General features: G+C 30.3%; 2 protein-coding genes across 4 annotated transcripts; both read left to right on the plus strand.

Annotated features, from left to right (window-relative positions):
* Positions 1-3,457: 3,457 nt before the first annotated feature.
* On the plus strand, positions 3,458-10,086 carry LOC132944174 (uncharacterized). Its single transcript, XM_061013393.1, has 3 exons — positions 3,458-3,615; positions 6,864-7,024; positions 8,655-10,086. Exons 1-3 carry the CDS (start codon positions 3,595-3,597, stop codon positions 9,712-9,714), a joined length of 1,242 nt encoding a protein of 413 aa, XP_060869376.1. The 5' UTR covers positions 3,458-3,594; the 3' UTR covers positions 9,715-10,086.
* Positions 10,087-17,364: 7,278 nt separating this feature from the next.
* On the plus strand, positions 17,365-22,747 carry LOC132945405 (targeting protein for Xklp2-like). 3 transcript variants are annotated; one of them, XM_061015135.1, is made up of 9 exons: positions 17,366-17,721; positions 19,355-19,493; positions 19,693-20,036; positions 20,320-20,422; positions 20,489-20,558; positions 20,621-20,788; positions 20,865-21,071; positions 21,135-21,334; positions 22,388-22,747. In XM_061015135.1, coding segments are annotated over exons 1-9 (1,332 nt in total). In that variant the 5' UTR covers positions 17,366-17,621; the 3' UTR covers positions 22,389-22,747. The 3 variants fall into 3 exon arrangements, with proteins under 3 accessions (XP_060871119.1, XP_060871118.1, XP_060871120.1); XM_061015137.1 differs by having other exon boundaries at positions 17,368-17,721; positions 19,693-19,913; XM_061015136.1 differs by lacking the exon at positions 22,388-22,747 and having other exon boundaries at positions 17,365-17,721; positions 21,135-21,335.
* Positions 22,748-22,944: the final 197 nt, after the last annotated feature.

Consider the following 22,944-nt stretch of genomic DNA (forward strand, 5'->3'; position numbering starts at 1 on the left):
ATTTAAAAATCAAAATATATGTTAAATAATTAAAATACATATATATATATATATAATGAGGCATATTGCAATAGGCGTATTGTATTATTATTGTATGTTATTATTATGAGCTGGTTATAAAATAATATGTACTAACTCTACCGTATATTGTATAATATAAGTATAAAAAAGTCTGATGTTAATAAAAAATAATACTGCAATAACAATAAATTGTGAATATGGTTTTTTTGAATTAAAAAGTGACAACAAGAAATATACAAGTAAAAATAATATTATTTTCTGCAATCGTCATGCGTTCAGCGATAGAATTATTTTTAAAACACCATACCTGTACAACTGATTTTTTTCCGATAGGTCTTGAATATTGATGAAATTTTATAATAATCAATAAAAAAAAACACGCGATGTGTTATTTCAACGAAAATAGAGAGTGAAATGAGTGAAACTTGTTTGGACAGAAAAATATAATATACGCTTATTATACCTATATTATGTACGGAAATAACGTTAAATGTATTCTTATATAGGTGTATATATGCGATTGGTGATTTAATTTTTAATGATCAAAAATCTTTAAAAATCAAATTCGAAAGAACACTATATTTTATTTTATCACACGTTTGCCGTAAACAAAAAATGTACTAGTAACTTTCAGATTTTTTAATAAAACAAATTGCTATATAATATATTATTATAGCCACTTTTGTTAATTAACGAGTGTGTGAATTTTTTTCTCCTTTAATGTATTTGTATTTTACTATACCTACCCACTGACGACTCACCCCGCAAAATTAATTCAATTATACAGTTGAAAATAATTTTGAAATGTGTTTAAGAGGACGTGGCACCCGCATGTGTTGTCTCCGTCTTACAATAGTGTGTAAAATAGCAAACGTTTAGCTACATCAATTTAAAATTTAGAGGGAATTGACCTCTTATAAAATTTAAAGGTAAGATTTTATAGGTTATTATCTAGGAAATGTCATATAGGCTATTTATAATATTTTAGTTTTAAAGCGAGTTATGAATATTTTAAAATTGTAAATTGTTTGTACATCTTGGACGATTTCTAAGTCGATCCCCCTTGTTAGAATTTAATAATTACTGTTATACATTTTTCATTTAGTAGATACAGTTATAAATAAATATTTTGGATTAACTTGTTAGTGTAAAATGGCATTTTCTCACATGAAATTTATAAAATCTGAATGTTCCGATAGCTATACTTTCCTATGATAATGTAGAGCAGCGTGTTCGTTTAGCAGTTAGCGACTATTACCCAGATTATAATTAACAGTCCATGATATGCAACGGCACGCTTCTACATCAACATTATATAATGTTAATATATTTTAAAATTGTTTAGAAATGTAATATGAAACACTCACTTTAGATAAATTTACACTTTTATTTTATTATTTATATACTATATGTTTATTATTAAAATAAAATATTTTTTTTTACACTACCTAGTCGATCCTAAAAAAAATAAATATACCCTCAGCAGATCTTAATCAAAAATAGTTTGGCCACCCCTGTAAAATATGGCTGATAATACATACAGTAGGTAATAGATAATATATGGTAATTACGCATGTATTGGTACCTAAACTTTTAAAAACTATTTCTTAATATTTAATCACGTATGGAATATTTAAATTCGCTACAATAATTGCGTTATCAATATACTTGATAGGTAAAAATAAAAACAATAAATACAAATTCAAGTTACAATCGTCTGTTTCATAATCTATTATGATATCATAGTTCATATTATAGAGACACTCATAAAGTATTCACAACCATTATTTGTTGTAAATAATATTAATTTAACAATCGGTTGGTTCAACGTTAGCGTGTCGAATTTTAGTTAAATCAGAATAAAATATTTCTTTAATAACTTTTAACTACCTTTTAACTAGGTATTCTAACTTCTATTAAGAATAATGAATATATTTAGAGAATCTGCAGGACACTCGTTGACATTTTTAAAATTTACCTATTTGATGGTTAGAAACAGATTTACCTAATAACACACATGGTATGTGTAAAGTATGTCTTGTAAAAATTATCTTTAATTGGGATAAAGAATTTTGAAATAAAATCAATTTAAGTAAGTACAATAATTAGAATAATTATCAAAAAATTAAGTTTAATATTAAACAATTTTAAATGTTTAACTCTTAACAGAATCTAATTAATAAATTTAACTTATATATTGTGTTATATATTATAATATTTTTAAATAAATATAATTTTGTTTTCAAAATTACAAATAAATTATAATAGGTATAACGTGTACAAGAGTGGCTATCAATTATTTTTATATTTTAAATGCAAAAGGTTTTATATAGGAAATTCGTATGTATTTATTTTATCTTATACAAATTAAACATAGACTTAAACTTGAAACAGGTGAATAGTAAGCAAAAAAAAATGTGTTATTGCATGGTGATAATATACGTATTACAAATTATTTCGTTTAAAGATTCAATGAATAATACAATATATTGAAATAATTTTGCTCTTAAAATGTTTACCTTGACTTAACTGTCAATTTTAAAGAAGTGACAAATTGTGTACGTTGTTTAATTAGTCCTATATATAGCAATATAGGTAAAATAACCGTATGCATTAAGAATAAAATAAAATACTATGATTATGAATGAATCTGCAGTATAGTATGTGCACTTACAAAAAAAACTTAACAAATTCAAAGACAAAAATATAAAATTTTGTAATTTTGACAAACACGTTATACGCGGATCGAAAAAATACAATAATCTCTAAATACATTTAAATCATCGGCGGTAAAAACGTAGTATAATGTAAGTATGGTATATATTTCGTTGTAAGACTGAACGTGGTTGAACTTAGAAATGCCAATATAGATTCGATAACTTAAAAATAAACTGCAACGTAGCCGTACTATATGCGTGTGCAGCAACGAACACAATAATAATATTATTACAGTAACATAAGATATCGTTTGAAAACTCGTCGTCGACTGCGCATAGCACTCGTCCTCGCGTAAATGATCGGTGCCGCGACCACGCGAACTGATCGAGGAAGCAGACGACGAATTGACGAAAGATCGAGCGGCGTCCTTAAACTCGGGTACGCGTTAAACTTGTGCCGCGATCGCGTCGTATATTATGCTCGCCATCGTACAATTATTATTATTACGTATTACACAATTTGCAAAGCGGAGACGAATATTCACATCACAGCGGCGGCGGCGACGATGATAGTAATAATAATAATAATAATAACACATTTCGTGTGTGTTCGGTGCGCCGCTAGTCTCCGCCGCCGCCCAAGTATCGCGGCGGCGGCGAGCGCCTGTGAAAGTCATTCGCCTTCCGCAGTGGCGGCGCGGGAAGAAAGTGCGTGCGTATATTTTTTCGGTATTCTTTTCGGGGGAGGATATATGGTAGGGACAAACGACCTTGCCCCGGCAACAGCGAACCGACTCGATATAAAACGGTTCGGAGGTCTGTTACTACATGTCAATCGGCGACGGACTTGCAGACATCGTGGTGGCTCGCAGCAAGTAAAGACAATCAAACGCACAAGCACTGCACACGAAACATTATGGACCGCCACCAAATAGTGGTTAGTAATACACATAATATATCATATTTTATTATATCACGATATCGATTATTATTACGTTACATAATAATAATATATTTAAATTTAAATTCATTCGATCCATTCAATTCTCGTTTTAAGATCAACAGTAATTTGCATGCGTTTCTCGAAAAAATAATAAAATAACCGTCCGTCTTGTATATTAATTTTCGTATTGTGCGATACCATATTATTATTACATCGAGTTTTTGGTTTTTATTTGTACGACGCCGTCACAGTGGTATGTAATTATTATCATTTGATATTTTTGGAAATCGTGAGTCAAACTACAAGCGATTTAATTTTTGAAGCGCGGAAGTACCAGGAAATCATTCCTGGTATCGTATCTTTTATTATAAATTTATAAATATATAAAACAAACATAAGTTTTGATAGTCAAAAGATTTTCAAAACCTCTCATTGCTATTCAAAAATCTCGTTTCATACAGACATACACCATTATACCACACTTACTATTCTAAATATCCTTTTATCGTTCAGACATCTGAAGTGTATAAACAGAACAGACATTATATATTTGATTACTGTAACCCTGCGCACCTGCAATCGCGTATAATTATGATTTGATTCCACATTAAAATATATTTCTTTTAGTTCACAATAGAACATCACGACACTGTAATATAATTTTATAATATTTATTTCAAAATTTCTCTTCTTTGCGTTTTCGTATACATACCTATATATAATTCGAATAATATAATATATATCCTCTTCGTGTAAACATAATTTCCCGAGATTCGTGCGAGCAGTACCCTATATGTATATAATATATTTCGTACAAAATAATAATAATAATAGAGTAATAATAGCGCTTTATATTTGGGCCGGGCGCGCGCAAAACACAATAGTGTTCTAGCTAGTAAATTGCTGTTATAGTCTGCGCTCGCCAGCGTTCTCACGGGTACTTTCCCGCGTGCTTCCGGAGACTTTAACGCCGGGGTGTCAGTTCTCTCTCTCCACGGTACATTTTAGTCAATAAAACGACTATAAAAATGTACTACTTTATTAGGTTAAGAAAATAATTTTATCGTAACCAAGCTTCGTCCTCGAGGTTTTATGTGGACATTTTGAATACTCGCCTCCAATAATTGAACATATTTTTCTCAAAATATTCAATTTTTCACCAATTATACATGCCACAAGAAACTCAAAATAACACATATTTATGATAGAAAATTATTACAGCCTTGTTTTTTTGGTCATTTCATAAACATACACATATACCTACAGTAGGCTACCATCAATTTTTTATCTTGAAATTTCCTTTGTCAAACTCGTTCACTAAAAAAAATTATAATATTTAAATTCTTACCAAACGCGTTTTCAGAAGTTTACTATCGTTATTACTTATTAGGTAGCACGCCCGTATATTAAACATATATGTTGGCGAATAAATATTAATATTATATACTAACATAGCGTGAGGTGGTACCATGATACATATATATATATATATACAGTTTACATATAATATTATAACTTTGACAGTTGTAAACGAGGGCAATTTGTTGAAACATGATCTTGAGCATTATTTAGACGATTAATTTTAAACACGATCGGGTGTTTTTAGATTTTAGGTCAATACGACTGGTTTGCCATCTGTAGTATGTGTTTTTTTATACATAGGTTCGACCTTCGATCGTTTGATAGTTCCGCATACCGGAAGTACGGCTACCTATATAATATTATAAACTTGGGTATATAGGCTAGCAGATTTTCCTCCAGCAAAACGCATTATAAATCTATATTATATTAACGGATCCACAAAATTTCCGACGATTTATTAATATTTATAATATATGTCTTTCTTGTGCCCTTTTCATTGCACCACTCGATTATAAGTACGTAGATGTTCATGTATAGTATTATGCACACCAGCGTTATGTATATAGATATGTCATATGCGATTTGCGTGTATACCTATACTTACACCGAAACCACGTCAATCGAACCGGACAAAATGCTGAAATTCGCTCAAAACATATTCGAAAGTACTATTTTATTCCGAGATACCTCCGACGATCGTATTCGATTATCCAAATGTTTACATATTTTATTTATGCCATTATATTATAGACTTATAGTGTGCACCGTCGCCACTCACTGCAATGACATAAATTAACCGCATATATATTATAATTTATAACAGTTATATAACGCGTGTTATGTTTGTGATTATATAGTCGTCATCCGGATATAGACGCGATACTTTAAACTGTAAAAGTACCTAATAATATTCAATTCAACTTTGCAGCCCACCGTTGCGTATCCGAGGGTATATAATATTACGAGTGCCGAACTTTCACCGTAAACATCAGATCTCGCCTCTATACCTACACGTATTATGTCGATATGATTCAATAATAATATTATATCGGATATAAAGTCGTTATGCAATAATAAAAATACTGCGCGCAAAGAAGAGCGACATTGAAAAACGAAAAAATTAAAATGCGTTGGAAACACGCGCTTCTTTTCGACCGGGATGCTTTCACCGGTTACGCCATACGCCCATACCATTTATTATACTCTCCGAATTTATTATATTATGAACCAGATGTATACGTCACGATTAACCGGCGCTTGATTTTTTCCCCAATTTTTGACAGCTACTAGGTATATTACACTGCTTTGTACCATACCTATACAACTATACGCCATACTACTCAATTAAAATATTTCTCCGATAAAGCGTGCCTATCTATATCTATATTACGCGTATACCTAGGTAATACACTTTGATCTGCAGATCTGTGTGACTGTGTTTGTATATTGAATAGAAACGACTATTATAATATAATATTATTGTATATGTACCGCACTTGTATACCAATAGCTGTAATATATAATATATAATATAATATATTATTATCTTACGTAGCGCCGCCGCCAAGTGAGTATTTATTTCGAGTGAAAGTCGAGTTCAACTTTTAGTCGTGATTTCCGGATATTAAAAAAAAACAGCCTCCTACCCGAGCGTACTTGAGAGTCAACTACTTATGCTGCTGTATAATATATTTCCCTACGACGTAAACCATATTATATATAATATTACTATATACATGCACGCGTTCGTGGAACAGTGAAAGCAGCAAAACACGTATATGCTTAAATTACTACCTATATAATACAATGTATATATTAAATATCTATGGATCGCGACGATATTATTTTTTAACTAATTTTCTTCTCCCCTTCTTTTACAGGTGTTCCTGGCGTTGTTCGTCCACGTCACACTCGTCTGGTCAAAGGCGGTCGACTTGCCGCAACAGCAAGTGGCCTTCCCAAACGACGACGCGTCATCTCAAGCGTCTCTCAAGCGGGACAAAAAGTCGCCGAGCAATGATTACGCTCAACCCGGTCTGCAGTAAGTACTCACATTCGGACGGGAAAATTACTTCGATTTTATGGGTACCTATATAATATAGGTAGGTTAGGACGAGTCTTCGGTACTGCAGTCCTATAATATAACACTTTTCGTAATACAGACAACGTCAAAAGGATAATATAGTAGGAATATGGTGTACTATTTTTTTTTTTTAATCCAGCCTGAAATTCGGTGACCTTAAGATCTGAATATTTGAAATTCGTTGTCGACATCTTCCGGAATCATTTCCTTTTTTTCTGTTGTATTATTTGTTGTGCTCTTTAGAAACACGCGTTCTACATACGCAAATCACGTTCTACCAAACTCGTTTTCTGTGATTATATCGATAATAATAAATAAACAATAAACTTACCTACGCCTAATTTATAAAATATAAACGTCGTTGCCTAAATTAAAAACCTTTTTAAAATGATAGTTCGAAATGGTTAGGACCTAATCAAATTATATAAAATCAAGCTAGTTCTAATTCTACTGGTTTGAATAAAATACTATAAAAATAACTATAGAGTATAGAGTATAGAGAAAATGACTATGGGTGCCGTGAGTCAAAAAAGGTTGGGAACCTCTGGGTTGGGTGCTATATAGACTGTAAAGTATATTATACATCACTTGTGCGGAGCGTGACGATTACCATAATTTATTATACGTGTAAATGTTATGATTTCTTAATTCATACGAACGAGCATTTTCGTATGATATAACCAGCTCGCTAAACATTTAGAAAAATATGTATACTTATATCGACGTGTTATCCGCTGGGATCAATAGTTATTGTATTAGCGTCTACCAGTGTAAAAAACGTACGTTTTCACCGAGCACATAAATCACATGTTAAGTAACGACTATTTTAATAAGATAAAAGGTGGGTGTTTTTTAATACAGCTCTCGTAATTCACATTTATCATCTCCTAGGGGGTCTTACGATTGTTCTAAAGTGCGTTTAAGTCACAATAATACAACCACGCGAAACGATGACGGTCCTTATCGGTTTTCGGCACAAAGAGAAATCCACGTGAAACCGATCCTCTCCTTAGACATCCTGTTTATTTATTTTATTTTTGAATTCAATCGCTTTTATTATTATTATCATAATAAATATTGTTTGGAGAATAAATTACGAAATATATAGAGAAAACTGTGAAAAATTGATACCCACCACGTACGACTTTCAATACGAATACGATGACAATAAAAAGGACGACGTGAATACGTATAAGTATATACGGTACGACTATGGCGCCGAGTTTTCATAACATTCGAACAATGATATGGGAAATCAAACGCGGAAAATCTATTGTAAAGTAAAACACACGTGGAATATAGTTGTTTTTAAAAGACTTTGTATGAATAGACGAAAGAAAGAAAAAAACATAGGTGTTAAAGAAATTTGCTATACATACGCGCATGTATTGACATATCATCACTATCATAATATAGGTGTGTTAAATAATAATAAATCGTAAGACTGATGTGTACCCCACGGTATGAATTTTCACTATATCTATACAATGACATGGCTGCAGCAACGAATATATAGTACCCATTATAAATAAATATGTATATATATATAAGTACCTAACACGTGTGTCGTTTTATACTGTATAAATAGGCAACCGGCAGTCGCACAAAGCCGCATCGGAGTGCCAGATCACAGTTATGGCGTCGACGAGCACCACGACCACCATCACGAGCACCACCACGAGCCGCTGAAAGGCTACTGGAAGAAGAAGCTCATCTGGAAACCTGACTGGGTTAAAACATGGAAACCAGGCAAGAAACAGATCTGGAAGCCTTCATGGAAGAAAATCTACAAGCCAATTTGGGTACCGACGAAAAAACAGGGTTGGAAAGAGGTCCATGTACCGGTCTGGAAAAAAATATACAAGCCAATATGGGTGCCAATCAAAGTGCCAGCGTGGAAAGAAATACAAGTGCCAGACTGGAAGAAGATATACAAGCCAGTGTGGGTGTCCATCGATGTGCCAGCCTGGAAGGAAGTGAAGGTACCAGACTGGAAGAAGGTCTACAAGCCAGTGTGGAAGCACATCGAAGTACCCGCGTGGAAGGAGGAACAGGTGCCGGACTGGCATAAGATACATGTACCCGAGTTGGTCAAGGCGTACGTACCCGGATCTAAGCATCTCGGCAAGGACTACCACGGATGGGAGTACGAAGCGCACGACCTGTGGAAGAAGAAAGTCGTATGGAAGGTACACTGGAAGAAAGTATGGAAGACAGTGAAGAAACAAATCTGGGTGCCATCCAAGAAGCTTGAATGGAAGGAAGACTGGGTGCAAATCTGGAAGCCCGCGAAGAAACAGATCTGGGTCAAGGACAAGAAGTTGGAGTGGAAGGAAGACTGGAAGCAGATCTGGCGCACCGAAAAGAAACAGATCTGGGTTCAAGACAAGAAGCTCGAATGGAAGGAAGATTGGAAACAAGAATGGAAAACAGAAAAACACGAGATTTGGATCCCAGACAAGAAATTGGAATGGAAAGAAGATTGGAAACAGATTTGGATACCCGACTGGAAAGAAATTTGGCTGCCCGCGTGGAAGAAAATCTGGAAGCCCGTGTGGATATCCGAATGGTTCCCGATAGAGGAACACCATCACCACCACGAGGAGCACCATGATTCTCATGGTCATGATGGGTACAAGAAAAAATGAAGACTGAATTGTTTCAAATAATCGCATCACAGACTACCCATGTTGTGTACATATAAATACTTTGTAAATATTGTTATTTTTATATATTAAGTTGTTAAAATGTTTTATACTTCTTATCATTAGCATTACTATATATGTAAACCAACATTGGTACAAATTCATATATCATGTTGTTATAATGTGTACCTATACACAAAAATTACCCTTCGTCTTACCATTGAAAAACACTATTTTTTTTTAAACCCTTGTTAATGTATTAAGCCATTTAAAATCAAAATAATTGTTTTTATAATTAATATTTTATATCGTCATTAATACTATAAAAATAGCTGCATTTTTAGGAAATAATAAATTTATATGAGCAGTATTCAATTTTGAGTCTTTTTTATGTACCTATCGTACCTACCTAAATTACCTGAGCCAATCTATCTAGTATCTATTTAACAATTGCTAATTGGTTATTAATAACAATTTTTGGTTTATGACTTATTTTCCTTTATTGAAAAGTTGTATACCAACACGTTATTAAATTAAACCTCATATGAAATTATTTTAAAAGTTGATAGTGCTTTAACAATAGTAATATCTAATAATTATTATTACGATCAATAATGTAAATTGTAATATTAATTATCAACGATGTGGACAATTATGAGCACTAATAAAAATTTAAAATAGTTAGACAACAATTATACCTATATTCTACTTCAACAACAACAATTAAATGTCACAATTTTTAAGAAAACTATAGGTACCTACATTTATATATTATTATATAATATATTATAAGACTCCCAACTCCCAGTAACACTATTTAAAAATAAATGAATTAAAATTGTTACAAAAAAATCAACACATCTGTATAGGGTAGGTACTCATATAATAATAATATAATATAATATATATATATAAGTAATAATATACAGCTATATAATATATATTTATTTATATATTTATTAATGATTTATAATTGTCCATTGCATATTCGATAACATAGTTTTACTTTTTTATAGTAGCCCCCTAACATTTTCCAGGGCGGGCTATTGACCACCCCTTAAATACGCATGACCTTGAATATTTGTTTTGTTTTTTACTGCATAAAGGACTTGAATTACTTTAATTCTTTTAAGCAACTTTGACATACAGTTTTTATCTTAAAAATTTTAGAGAGAGTAGCAGTTTTGATTTATGCGTGTTGTATTTATTATATTTGTATCAGTCTATCTACAATTCTAAAATATTCCGTGTGATTTTGTTTGTTTTTTTTTAGGGGAGGGGGGAATCAAATGTAGTGTAGTAAGTAAAGCACATTTACATTATTTTCACCAAATTATTAACCTAAATTCCTAGTGTGTACTGTATAGTACTATTTCGGTCAAAAATCTAAACAAATCTACACTAATATGTACCTATATACACATAATTCCATCACTTAATAGATAACACCCAGAAATCAAAAATATAAATATATAATTATGCCTTCTACAGGATACAAACTTCAACACTATACTGGAAGATATAACCATCTTTATTCTTTAGGACCAAAGTTGGGTATCAAAAGCAATACCAGGTGATTTATCAAACATGGGACACTCGTTATTCAAAAAGTATTAATGTTTTTTGAAAATATATTTTTTACTTCGTTTCAACTAGTTTCAAGTCGTTACAAAACAACGTTTTTACTAAAAATTATGCTCGGCATCTTTTATGAATCTAGTTGGTGCTTTTGAGAGGTATAATAATTGAAAATATATTTTCGAAAGCGTCAGGGAAAAAAATAATAATTTTTACGCAAAACAAATTTTTAAAAAATCGATTTTATTGTTTTTGGTTAACTCAAAACTTATAACTGTAGACCCTTGAAATTTTCACCAAATATTTACATTAGCATTTTCCATATATGGTAACATTTTTTGAATATTATGTTGACTCTTTTAGACTATTTATAGCGTTGAGAGATTTTTATAAAACTACTGTCGACAAAAGCTTTTACACTTAGTAAAAGAGCTTGAAAATTTAATGGAAGGGTCCTTATTAGATGCTTTAACAGCAGTTTAAAAATATTAAAGGTACATAAGCACGATTATTTTTTATATGCATTTAAATCAACAAAAAAAGTTCACTGGAATGTTACGCTATTGAATTAGCCATGAGGTATTTTCGATTTTTGTTAATTTTTTTTTTTTTTAATTTTAAATTAGATTAATTTATACAAGACGTGTGCTGAATGACATAACGTTTCCGCTCAGAACCGTTTTTAATATTCTATGATTTATCATTAAATTCAAATATAACACATCTATGACAACAATATAGTAAAGCCACTTGCCACCTTTTTTTTAAAAAAAAGTTTTTTCTTTTTTGAAATACAACACACAGATTTGATTTCATCTTCAAAAGCAGAATATTTGTATGAATATTTTGATACATAAAAATCCCATTTAGGATAATTAGGTAGCTTACAAGTTATAAGTATTTAAAGTTTTGATAAGCGGAGTATCGGCCTTGTACAGGCTGTGAGTATAATAATATAATATAATAATACCTATCGCTGCAGTTGGCAGTAAAATAGTTGCACTAGTTAGTCGTAATAGAAAGATACGCCATAGCGTTCAATTACCAATAAAAGAAAAAAATTATAATAATATATATAATACATAATATATCGTATTATACTCGGACCGCAACGACTGATTGTATACCTACACAATCGAATGATCATAAGTCATGACACTTAAACATGTTTCGAGTGTAGGTATATTATGTAGTCTATTATATAATAGTAGTTATATAAATTATGATTATTGGAGCTCAGAAAAATCAACTTACGAAGTTAAATAGTATTATTATTATTATTATTAATATATGCACAAAATCCGGTGGTTATAGGTTAGGTTAGGAGGGTTGGTGAAATAAAATATAAACATAATTAATTATATTAACTGTAATAAAAACAGTCATTTGAAACGTACGTACGAGGCTCAATATAAATTCCTAAGTAAGCTATTAAACATTAGGTATTAATTAATAATTATTAAAGGTATGATTAATTTACCTGCATAAGTCAACACTACTGTCACCACTACAGGTACTTGATGAAGATGAATAATATGATTTTTCAAGTTCTTGATTAGGTTGTTCATTTGTATTACTAATTAAGTTCAAATTAAATTGTATGTTATAAACAATAAACTATATTACTGTCATAAAGCCCTAGTTATAAATTATAATAAAATATATTATATCAAAAAATTATCAACTTACTTTTTAAAACTCTGTATTAGTTTTATTATGTTCAACCATCATTACAGTAGAATGATGAATATTTTTATTTACATTTGTAGTTTTCGGATTTATTGCTAAAATGTTCATTAGGTATGATTGAATATTAATTATTAATTCTCATAATATTTTTTTAAAAAAACTTACCATCAGAAAGAGAATCAAAATTAGATGCATCGTTTACTTCCAATTTTATCTTTTTAGGCGCGGCAAAAAAAGATTTTATAGATCTGACCTTTTTTGTTTTAATGGTCTCATTTTCGATATTGCTTTCTGACATGATGAATGACAAAGAGTAACAAGTACATGTAACAAAACCTATATATTGTATATCGAGGAATAAAATATCTAGGTACTTCGCTACTAGATGTTCCCAGCTAAATTATGAAATTATCTTTAGTTTATTTAATGTGTTGTACAGAACATGTCACAGATACGTAGTTATTACTTATTATTTATGTGTGTAACAATAGTCATAATATTATTATATTATCCGTTGACGAAATAATTTTGAACACAGAATAACGACATTTTATCTTTGGCAGGATGAAAGACTGCCTATGAATGTGAGCGCGTTGACATGCGTTGACACAGCGCCTTGTTTATAATTTGTTATCGAAGTGTATTGATTATTGAAAATATTATTATAATAGGAATCATTTATCACAAAATATTTGTTTTTTCAATTTTTTACATACCTACGCGCCTTAAAAATGGCACCGCACTGATGTTTAGAAAAAAATGATTTTTTGAATGTTATTTAGTCATGAATGGAAGCGTTCGAACACTTCTCCAGCCCCTGAGGTTTTGTAAATATGCACTTAAAACCCCTGTATAGCTCCAAAAATATATTTCTTTAATCTCTACCATGGTCTTATGTTATATAGGTTTTTTATCTAATTAGTATTTGTGTTTTCTATATTACTTCTGTGTACTCGATGTACCTACTTATAGGATGATGACAATGACTGCAGCGTCGCGTAAGTTTCCACACCACCTATATGCTTGTTAAACGAAATTATATCACATGGTCTATGTTGTTTAAAATTATGAGATATTACACGTGGTGCGTTTTTTTTATTTTAGTGTCCCCTGTAGGCCTAATCCACATCACAAGCCAAAACACGCGAACGCCGGTCGACTACAATAATACTGTAATTTACATAGATCGGTACAGCGAAAACTGTACTACTCTTGTACAACATTTTTCGTCATTTATACGTCGATAAATAAACAAATATCGAATTAGTTGAATAGATTTTAATTTAAAATTTGAACAAAATTAAAACGGTAATAACATTAATAAGAAAATTAATAACTATAGGCAGTATACTATTGAGCCAGCATATTATCTATTATTTATTATAATAATAAATATGAATAACTTGTTAGTGTACGTGTGTTTATATTATGTTTATGGCCAACACGCGATACAATAAATGAATAGTGAATACCAAGTAGATATAGCTCTATTTACGACCATAGTATTAAAAAAAAAATCTACTTAACAAGAAATTAACTATCTAAGTCTTCCTGTTTAAAGCTATATTCTAATTCTAGTTAAAATCAGTCAGAGTTAAAAAGTACTTAAGTACTCATCTGAATAAAAATAATTGTAATAGCATTATTGATCAAGGTATCATTAAGATAGAAGAGGTGGACCACGTCGTCTAGAATTCTGAACTAGCAATAATTTAAATAAATACAATTTACTGGCCGGAAAAATATGTAGTAGTCACAATTTAGTATATACTGTTACTGTTTCACCAAAATATTAAAAATATAGGTAGTACATAAATATTATACATTTAAAATTATTGTTAATAGATATACAGTGTGGAGGGGAAATTGTACAGGAAATCTTTATAATTTGTGCACCCCTAAATATATTGGTCTAGTTGGACCTATGAGGAAGTGTATACTGTATATGATATGGCGAAGATAAGGAAAGAGGTCAACAGTATTTCAGAATGTTTGGCATATAAAAGTGAAAATTTAAAAAGAAATGTAAGGTTAGGGTAGGTAAGTGGAGTGAGGGTAGCAGATATGAGAATGTTAAGTCGAGTGTGTAAGGGACAAAGGAGGATAGTGGCATATATTCAGACCTATAAACTAATGGACAGCGCATTCCACTTCGCCCTGCCATCAATGTACGGGAATCATATAAGAGAAAGAAAGAAGAAAGAAAAGAGAGAAAGAACATAAAGGGAGTAATCATAGACGTATGAAACTAGTACTGTATTTCCCCCACGTTCTCTTTTCTCTTTTACTCTATATCGTACCCCTGACAGGGATGCCATTTCAGTTTTAAAATAGGGCTGCCAAGTTTTTTACCAGGCCATATTTTTCTACCACCAGGCCACAGTTATAACAATGCAAATTGAAATGTAGCGATGTTGGAGTTATTTCTAACCTTACTACTAGGGATGAAAAATAATTAATATTTTAAGTGATAACACTGATAAAAGTATAATATCATTATTCATTAATATACATTGTCTTTCTATATGTTTAATATCCAAGTATATCTATATGTATATCCTTTTATTTATAAAATATTTTTATCTTATATTAATTATTTTAGTTAATTCAATTTAACTGATACATCGGGCATCGGCGCCAGCATGAAATTAAGGCAGGCCAATATGATACGTCGAAAAATAGAGCCACCGATGTATACCCTGTGCTATTCATTAGTTTATAGGTATATGCATATATTGTAGTACTTCTTGTATTTCCTGTACTTCTTAAATTGCAAAGGCCACTCGACTCTTTGACTGAAACTATACCGGTATCAGTTTATATAGGTTTACAACCTCGACTTATGGCCTATTGCAGTGGCGTCCGCATGGTAGGGGGCTAACGGGCTAAAGCCCCCTCCCCCATTTCCCGTATTATTATTAATTTAAAAAATATATTTATCAAGTTTCAACTGTCAACTACAGTAAGGAAGATGTAAATTTCATATATGTCTTACCAGAACGATTTAATTTTTGAAAAACATTGTATTTGCATATCAATTTTCATAAATTATCTGTACTTTTTCACTAAAAGTATGAAATACCTTGTATTAAATTGTCTAGCCTTAGCTATACACATTTAATATTTTTTAAGTGTTTTGAACTACAAATTCACTGTGGTTTTGACGAAATTTTAATTTTAAATGCTTATAAAAAATAACCATGATGTCTTGTATCGTTAATATTTTAGGTATAATAAAAACTTACGTATTACATTTTTAAGCTTTTTGACCGGATAAATAATTTTTTATTGACATTTATATAAAAAAAAAATTTTAATTAATCAAATACAATCCAAGTGAGGACGGTATAACCAAGCTGGTTACCAAACAATTTTAATAAACTTTCATTTTTTTCTCCAATTATTTTAAAAAGCACTGAGCATTTTCAATTTCAACCTCCTAAAAGTACCAACTAGATCCAATTTGCTTCCAAAAACATACATCAGGCATCGAAGTTTTTGATCAGAGCATTTTTTCTATCAGAAAAGTTGAAAAGTTACAAACATTTTAAAATACCTCAAATAAACATCTGAAATTATTAGACTGGACAAAATAAAAATAAAGTTTTAACTAATTTTCAAACCCCCCCCCCCCCCCCCCCCCATTGAAAAATCCTGCGTACACCACTATAGGACATAATAAAAATATCGGTAGCATACCAAATGTACGATTAACAGAACCAACCCTAATACCCTATGTTGTTACTTTTAATATTAGAGTAAAAACATTAAGTTAAGAACATTACATGCGTCGCTACGTTGGCTATTTGATAATATTTTAATATAATTATATAAGTTATGACTTATGATCGTGTAAATAATTACAATTTAAAAATGCTTATAAATGATTAGACAAATCCAAAGCGGCAAAGACACACAAAAAAAAAATAAAAATAATAACTAGTGTACTAAAAAAATTACAAAAAAAATATATTTAATTATTAATATTTAAAGATGTATAACAATATGCAAAACAAAAAAAAAATGAAAATAAAATTTAGCACAGTACATTATTACTTACACTGTTCCACTTCCACCAAACATCGTATACAATATACATACATCTAAATTCTAAATAGTAAATAGTAAATAGTAAATTATCATGACAAATTAAATATATATTAATATATAAAATTATATAAATATAATTTGTAAATTACCGTGTATTCAGCACGAATTTTGTACAAAATGTTTTGTGGCGGTGTGGCGCACATATCCATAATCCATTATCTACGAACGATGAATGAGTAATCTCCTTGTCACCGCGGCGAACCGTTAAAATCACGCGCGTCTGTTGGCAGCAGTGCGCACTGACGACCAATTGAGTCTCGGGTACTTTTTCGAACGTTTGGAGTTTGGAATAACGACCAATTATAATTTATTCTCTACTCTCTAGTGAAACGAACAAATTGATAAACTGACCACTGACGGGATTTCCATTTTCCATCGGAGACCGGAGTGTCTTGCTTTATACGTAAAACTGTAAAAGTGTTAAACTCTTAAACGTTGCTTACTGCATTTTGAACATTTATACTTCATTGCCGTAGCCAAAGAGTCTACAGGCGTTTCTGTAGGTAAGTATTCAAGATAACAAAATCATAACCATGAACACGGACGAGTTATTCGAATTTGACGCACCCAAGACGTTCGTCAACCTATACGAGATTGCAAACGCCAATTACGACGGTGCAGACAGAATTTTTGGTAAGTCCGGCAGGGTATATTTTGCGAGAAATCTTGTAAAGTCATACTTCCTGAAGGAAAACAAAAGGCCTTTTACTTATAGTATCTATTTTAAACCTATCAAAAATAAGATATTAGGCGATTCGAACTAATTGAAGTGGTCGGCGGCCGTTTGTATCCATTAGTATAAAATATTGTTTAGCAACGAAAATACTAGCAACTAGTAACTTGAGATAATCTTTTAAAATACCCACACAACAATGACAATAATAGACAGGTATATTATATAATATAGTTACACAATATAGGCCATTTAACATAGGTAGGTAATTAATATTAGAACCATCACTTTTAGGTGCTGTATAGTTTCAAAACCGATTTAATTTAATTTCTGGCTAAATAGGTACTAATAATTATAGTTAAATCTTTTAGTTTCAGTGTGTTAAAATAGAGTGGTGACTAGTGCTAAAACATACCACAACTTACTGTTTCTATTTTTATTTTTATTTCAGTTTTTTTTTTTATCTACATACTGTAATTTAAATTATAATAATGTTTGTCGTTTAAAGTGTATTAATTTTCATAATGAAATATATTGAGGACTAATTAGGTACCTACCTATAATCAATTTTATGTTTTTCTGTTAATCATTATTTTAATTTATACAGTAGTTTCCGCTTAATGTGATTAGTGATCACTAGTTTATAGAATTAACCATTTACCTATTGGAATCCAAAAAGACAAACCCAAACCAAATCGTATGTTACAAAAATTAAATATACCTTTTATAAGAATCACTACATACTGGATGATTGAATCACTTTTATAAACATTTTTATCGATTTTATAGCTTTTCAAACTGATTATGTTACAACTGGTATAAGTATTAGATACCTATACAATTAAATTGTATTTTTAAACTTATTAGTTTATCGATATTTACATCCTGTCGTTAAGTAAAATTGTTGTAGTTCCTGTTCAACAATTTTCTTACTTTACACGAAGCAAAAGGAAAGATTTATTTATAAAAAAAAAAATTATTGTTTTGATCATTTGGAAAAATGTTTGCAGAGAGCCATATTAATTTTAAAAAAGTAAGGACGTAAGCAAATTGATGTAAATGGAAAAATCTCCCACCAAGATGCAACAGTTGGTGTGACTAGGGTAGTAGAGCTTCTAACAGTCATTGGCTGATCAAATGCTTGTTAGTTGTTACACAGAGGACAACTACAACTGTGGTCGTGAGCGGAAAATTTGATAACGTGTCCATCACTACTGACATTTTTTTTTCTCAGAACTAGTACTATCGTTTTTGCATTGGTTTATTAGTATTATTGTGTTTACAGACTGATTTATTTCTTATCTGAAAAATCACATTATTAGTAATTCTAGACATTTTTGTCTATTGTGGTAAATTTTCTTTTTAGAGGTTTTGGTACAATTTTTAGTAATAGTACCTATCTATTATAAAATATTTAATAATTTCAAATTCATCAATTATAATTCTTTTCTCCTTTTTTTGTTGTTGATTATTTCTCTAGATAGATATTAGTATTACTGAATATTGCTTTACATATTTCTTATATATTTTGAGAGATTCGGGTACTAACCTAAACATAAGTTTTTGATTAGTAAAAATTTTATTTTTTATTAGATTATGTTGAAAAAATGGAAGGTGCTAAATCTGAACCAAATTTGGGGATTGTCAAAAAACCAACAGTGAATGACAATGATGTTCCAGAGGAAAATAAAGAAAATTATTCACCTGATCAGTTTGATGATCGAAATATCAAGTAAATATTTTACTTTTCAAATCTTTCTTGTATTTTATTAATTGAGATTCAATTGATACTTTATACCTACTTTTTTTGAAATCATTTAGGTACTGCATAATTCAATAATTTTTCTTATTTTCAAATTATTGAATTATTCTAATACAATATAAGAATTCACAAATGTATTAAATACCTATATTAAGTTATATTTTAATAGTTCATTGGCTCATCAGTTAATTCGTTCTGCAAAGAAGTCAAGATCATCAAAATTACATAATAGACACTCAATTACTGTGGAAGGAATTGAACTAGAGTTGCCGCGGATCAAACATCATGCCATGATTACCAGACTAGATGAATTGGAAAGCACACCTAAATTAGATTTGCGTACTCGTTCTGTTGTTAAATCTGAGTACAAATATGAACACATTAAATCAGGTTCGCAAGATAATCTTATATTAGATAAAAGTTCAAAAAAATTCATGAGTATTGCTGAAAAAGTCAGGAATTTCTTCAACAACACACCGCCTAGGTTTCATTCTAAACCCACTGTCTCAGCTGGTGAGTCACTTTCATCCGGTGCTCGTTTATAGTCTTCTTGCTTTCTATTAGCCCATACAGTTCTGTTGTAGGTAGTTCATACTTATATTTCGTAACAGGTACTTGCTTCATAAAAATATATATGTCACTATTATTACTTTTTGCATTTTTATTATTTATTTGGACATTTTTTTGTATGTCAATCATCTAATGCATGCCACAAAATAGTTAAATTTAGTAGTACAGTAATTAAAACATAAAATACCTTAACTGTGATCGATTTGATAATTTTAACTTGTTTTAGGTTCAAAGGTTTTCAAATCTAGAAGTCTTTTCCCTGGTGCTTTCGAGCCAAGTATTAGCTCAAATAACACTAATAACATTATAGAAAATAAACCAACACCACAGTAAGCGCTTTTAATTGAAACATTTTGCATTTTGTTTTTTTTTAATTGGTGTATAATTTAATTTAGGGGAAGTACTGAAAATAAACAGATTTCTAATAACCTAAACATAAATATTCCTTCAAGCAGTATCAAAGTGGTAATTAAATTAATTGTCATTTTACACTGTATGCTATAAATGTATTATATTATAATTTTTAGCCAAACAAAGCTCAAAAAATAAAAGTTCTCAACTCTCAAGGTGGAGTTCAGGTGGTTGAAAACAAAGAACTTGCTCATGGTGGTATTAGAGTTCTTGAAAAACAATTGCATACTATTCCAAAACCATTTAGTTTTGAATCTCGTAAATCTGTTGCTGTTAAACCTCAAGTATAATAATATTAATAAAAACTAATACTATGAAATAATGACGAGAAATATAATATTTTTTTAATGTTATTTATAGAGTGTGAAAGGTGCAGAGCAACAGTGGTCATTTAAAGCCCGTCCTGCTACAGTCTTAAAAAAAAAACCATTTGTTCCAAAGCATGAAAAAAAATATACTGAACCAAAAAATATACGTTTAAATACTGAAAGACGTGCTCAAGAATGGATGGTTTTTGAACTTGAAATAAAGGAGAAGTTTTCACAGTACGAAGAAAATACAAGAATGGTGATAGTGCTGCTCTATATATTATTATTATATTAAACTTAATTTATGATTATTATATTTTAGAGACAAGAAGAAATGAAAAGAAAAGAAATGGATTTGATCAAAAATATGCGACAACAAACTATTCATAAACCAGAACCTATCAAAAAATATAAGCCAGTGTTAATAAGAAAATCTGGAAGACCTATTACTGTACCACAAAGCCCAAGGTTTTCAATCCGTCCAAATAGAAATTGTTTAAATTCCATAAGTGAACAACTTTAGTAAGTTTACTCATACTTAGATAGGGTGTGTATTTGACCAAATAATATTAATCATGAAAATATTTATGTTTTATTTTAAAATACTCAATATACATACTCCTATAAAGTACATAGGCTTTAAAATAAAACAATGAATTAGGGTAGGGGGACAGAGTGGCCGAGCGGACTAAGACGTCAGTTGTGTAGAGCTACGGGCGGCATTTTTCTTTGGGCAGTCCGCGGTGTCCGGAGAGAGAGGCCGCCATTCCCCACCCGGGCATGGCAGATACCTACAGGTACCCACTAGAAAATTCTGCCAAACACAAAAACGTGTTTCCCACCGTAACAGTAACCCTACAGCTAATGGCCTCAGTTGCCGGGATTAAGACCAATGGAAAAAAAAACGATTAATTAAAACTACTTTTTAAATATCAACATTTTCGTGACATAAATTTTTTTTATGTCAACTGTATCAAAATTTAAAATATTTGTTAGATAAACAATAACAGTAGTGGCCGGTCGTCGTGTGTTGGTTGGTTATCTCACACAACGTTTAGGAGTCGCTTACCCGAAAAATAAAATATCACATTAAATGGTCAAAAAAATACCTGCTCTTGTATATTCAAAAGAAGTTAATGTTGGTTATCTCATGTACTGACCCTATGTCGCTTAACCCCTTTTACTTTTATAAGTTTTTAATGATATTATTACTATACGAGTATAAAATATGAATGATTTGTTTGACTATGTTTACAGGAAAAAAATGTTTTGAATATTTTTGTGAGAAAAAAATTCTTATATTTTAATTTTTATTTCATTATTTTTATTTATTATTTAATAAATTAAAACAATAAAAATAAAAATTTTTCATAAATGTTCAAAAAAAAAACATAATTAAAGCCATTTTTCCTAAAACTTAAAAATATGTACCCTAATTAATTATTATAAAGTGTTTTATTGGTCTATTGAATTACCTAATATTTACTCCGTACAATTGCAGTCGTGATTAATAAATCTTCCTATTGCTATGGAAATACCTGATAAAAATTTATAATTTATAATTTTTTTTTTCAGAATATTGATACCGTGAAGAATTAAACATGAATATCAATATTTACTTATATATTATACAATTTTTTTTTATCATAAATATGTTTTTAAAATTCTTTAATCTTTTTATTTCATAGTAAAAACTAGTTAGACAAATATATTGTAAATATCAAATGTATTGATTATATTGACTGGGAATATCAAAATGAATAAGTGGAAAAATTTAGCTTTTAATAAAACATTTAAACAAGAAAGGTATAATGAATATTGTTTAGTTTAAGTTGTCTTCTGTGTTTTACAAAATTGTATTAAAATTTCTATTTAAGCTTTTTAATGATGTATGACATATCTCTTTTAATAAATTAGCACTTATTTTGTACTTTATTTATTTTTTTTTTGTTTTTATTTTTAGTTTTCCTGACATTTATCGTCTAAACTTGAGTATATAGAATTACAATTTTTGTATATCAGATCACAATATGGTAATAAAGAAAGAACTATGGATTTTTAAATGTACAGTAGGTTAGGTGTGGAATTTTGGTATTTCTTAATTGAGAAATAATACATATTTTAATCATATT

Source organism: Metopolophium dirhodum, chromosome 5 (assembly GCF_019925205.1).
Source record: "Metopolophium dirhodum isolate CAU chromosome 5, ASM1992520v1, whole genome shotgun sequence".
NCBI classification, from domain to species: domain Eukaryota; kingdom Metazoa; phylum Arthropoda; class Insecta; order Hemiptera; family Aphididae; genus Metopolophium; species Metopolophium dirhodum.

What these genes read in the sequence shown, in the direction of transcription:
- LOC132944174 (XM_061013393.1), top strand. Translation starts at nt 3,595, where the DNA reads ATGGACCGCCACCAAATAGTG. An exon ending in TGGACCGCCACCAAATAGTG is followed by an intron (nt 3,616 to 6,863) that starts GTTAGTAATACA and finishes CTTCTTTTACAG; the next exon opens with GTGTTCCTGGCGTTGTTCGT. An exon ending in TACGCTCAACCCGGTCTGCA is followed by an intron (nt 7,025 to 8,654) that starts GTAAGTACTCAC and finishes CTGTATAAATAG; the next exon opens with GCAACCGGCAGTCGCACAAA.
- LOC132945405 (XM_061015136.1), top strand. Translation starts at nt 17,622, where the DNA reads ATGAACACGGACGAGTTATTCGAATTTGACGCACCCAAGACGTTCGTC. An exon ending in CGGTGCAGACAGAATTTTTG is followed by an intron (nt 17,722 to 19,354) that starts GTAAGTCCGGCA and finishes ATTTTTTATTAG; the next exon opens with ATTATGTTGAAAAAATGGAA. An exon ending in GAAAATAAACCAACACCACA is followed by an intron (nt 20,423 to 20,488) that starts GTAAGCGCTTTT and finishes AATTTAATTTAG; the next exon opens with GGGAAGTACTGAAAATAAAC.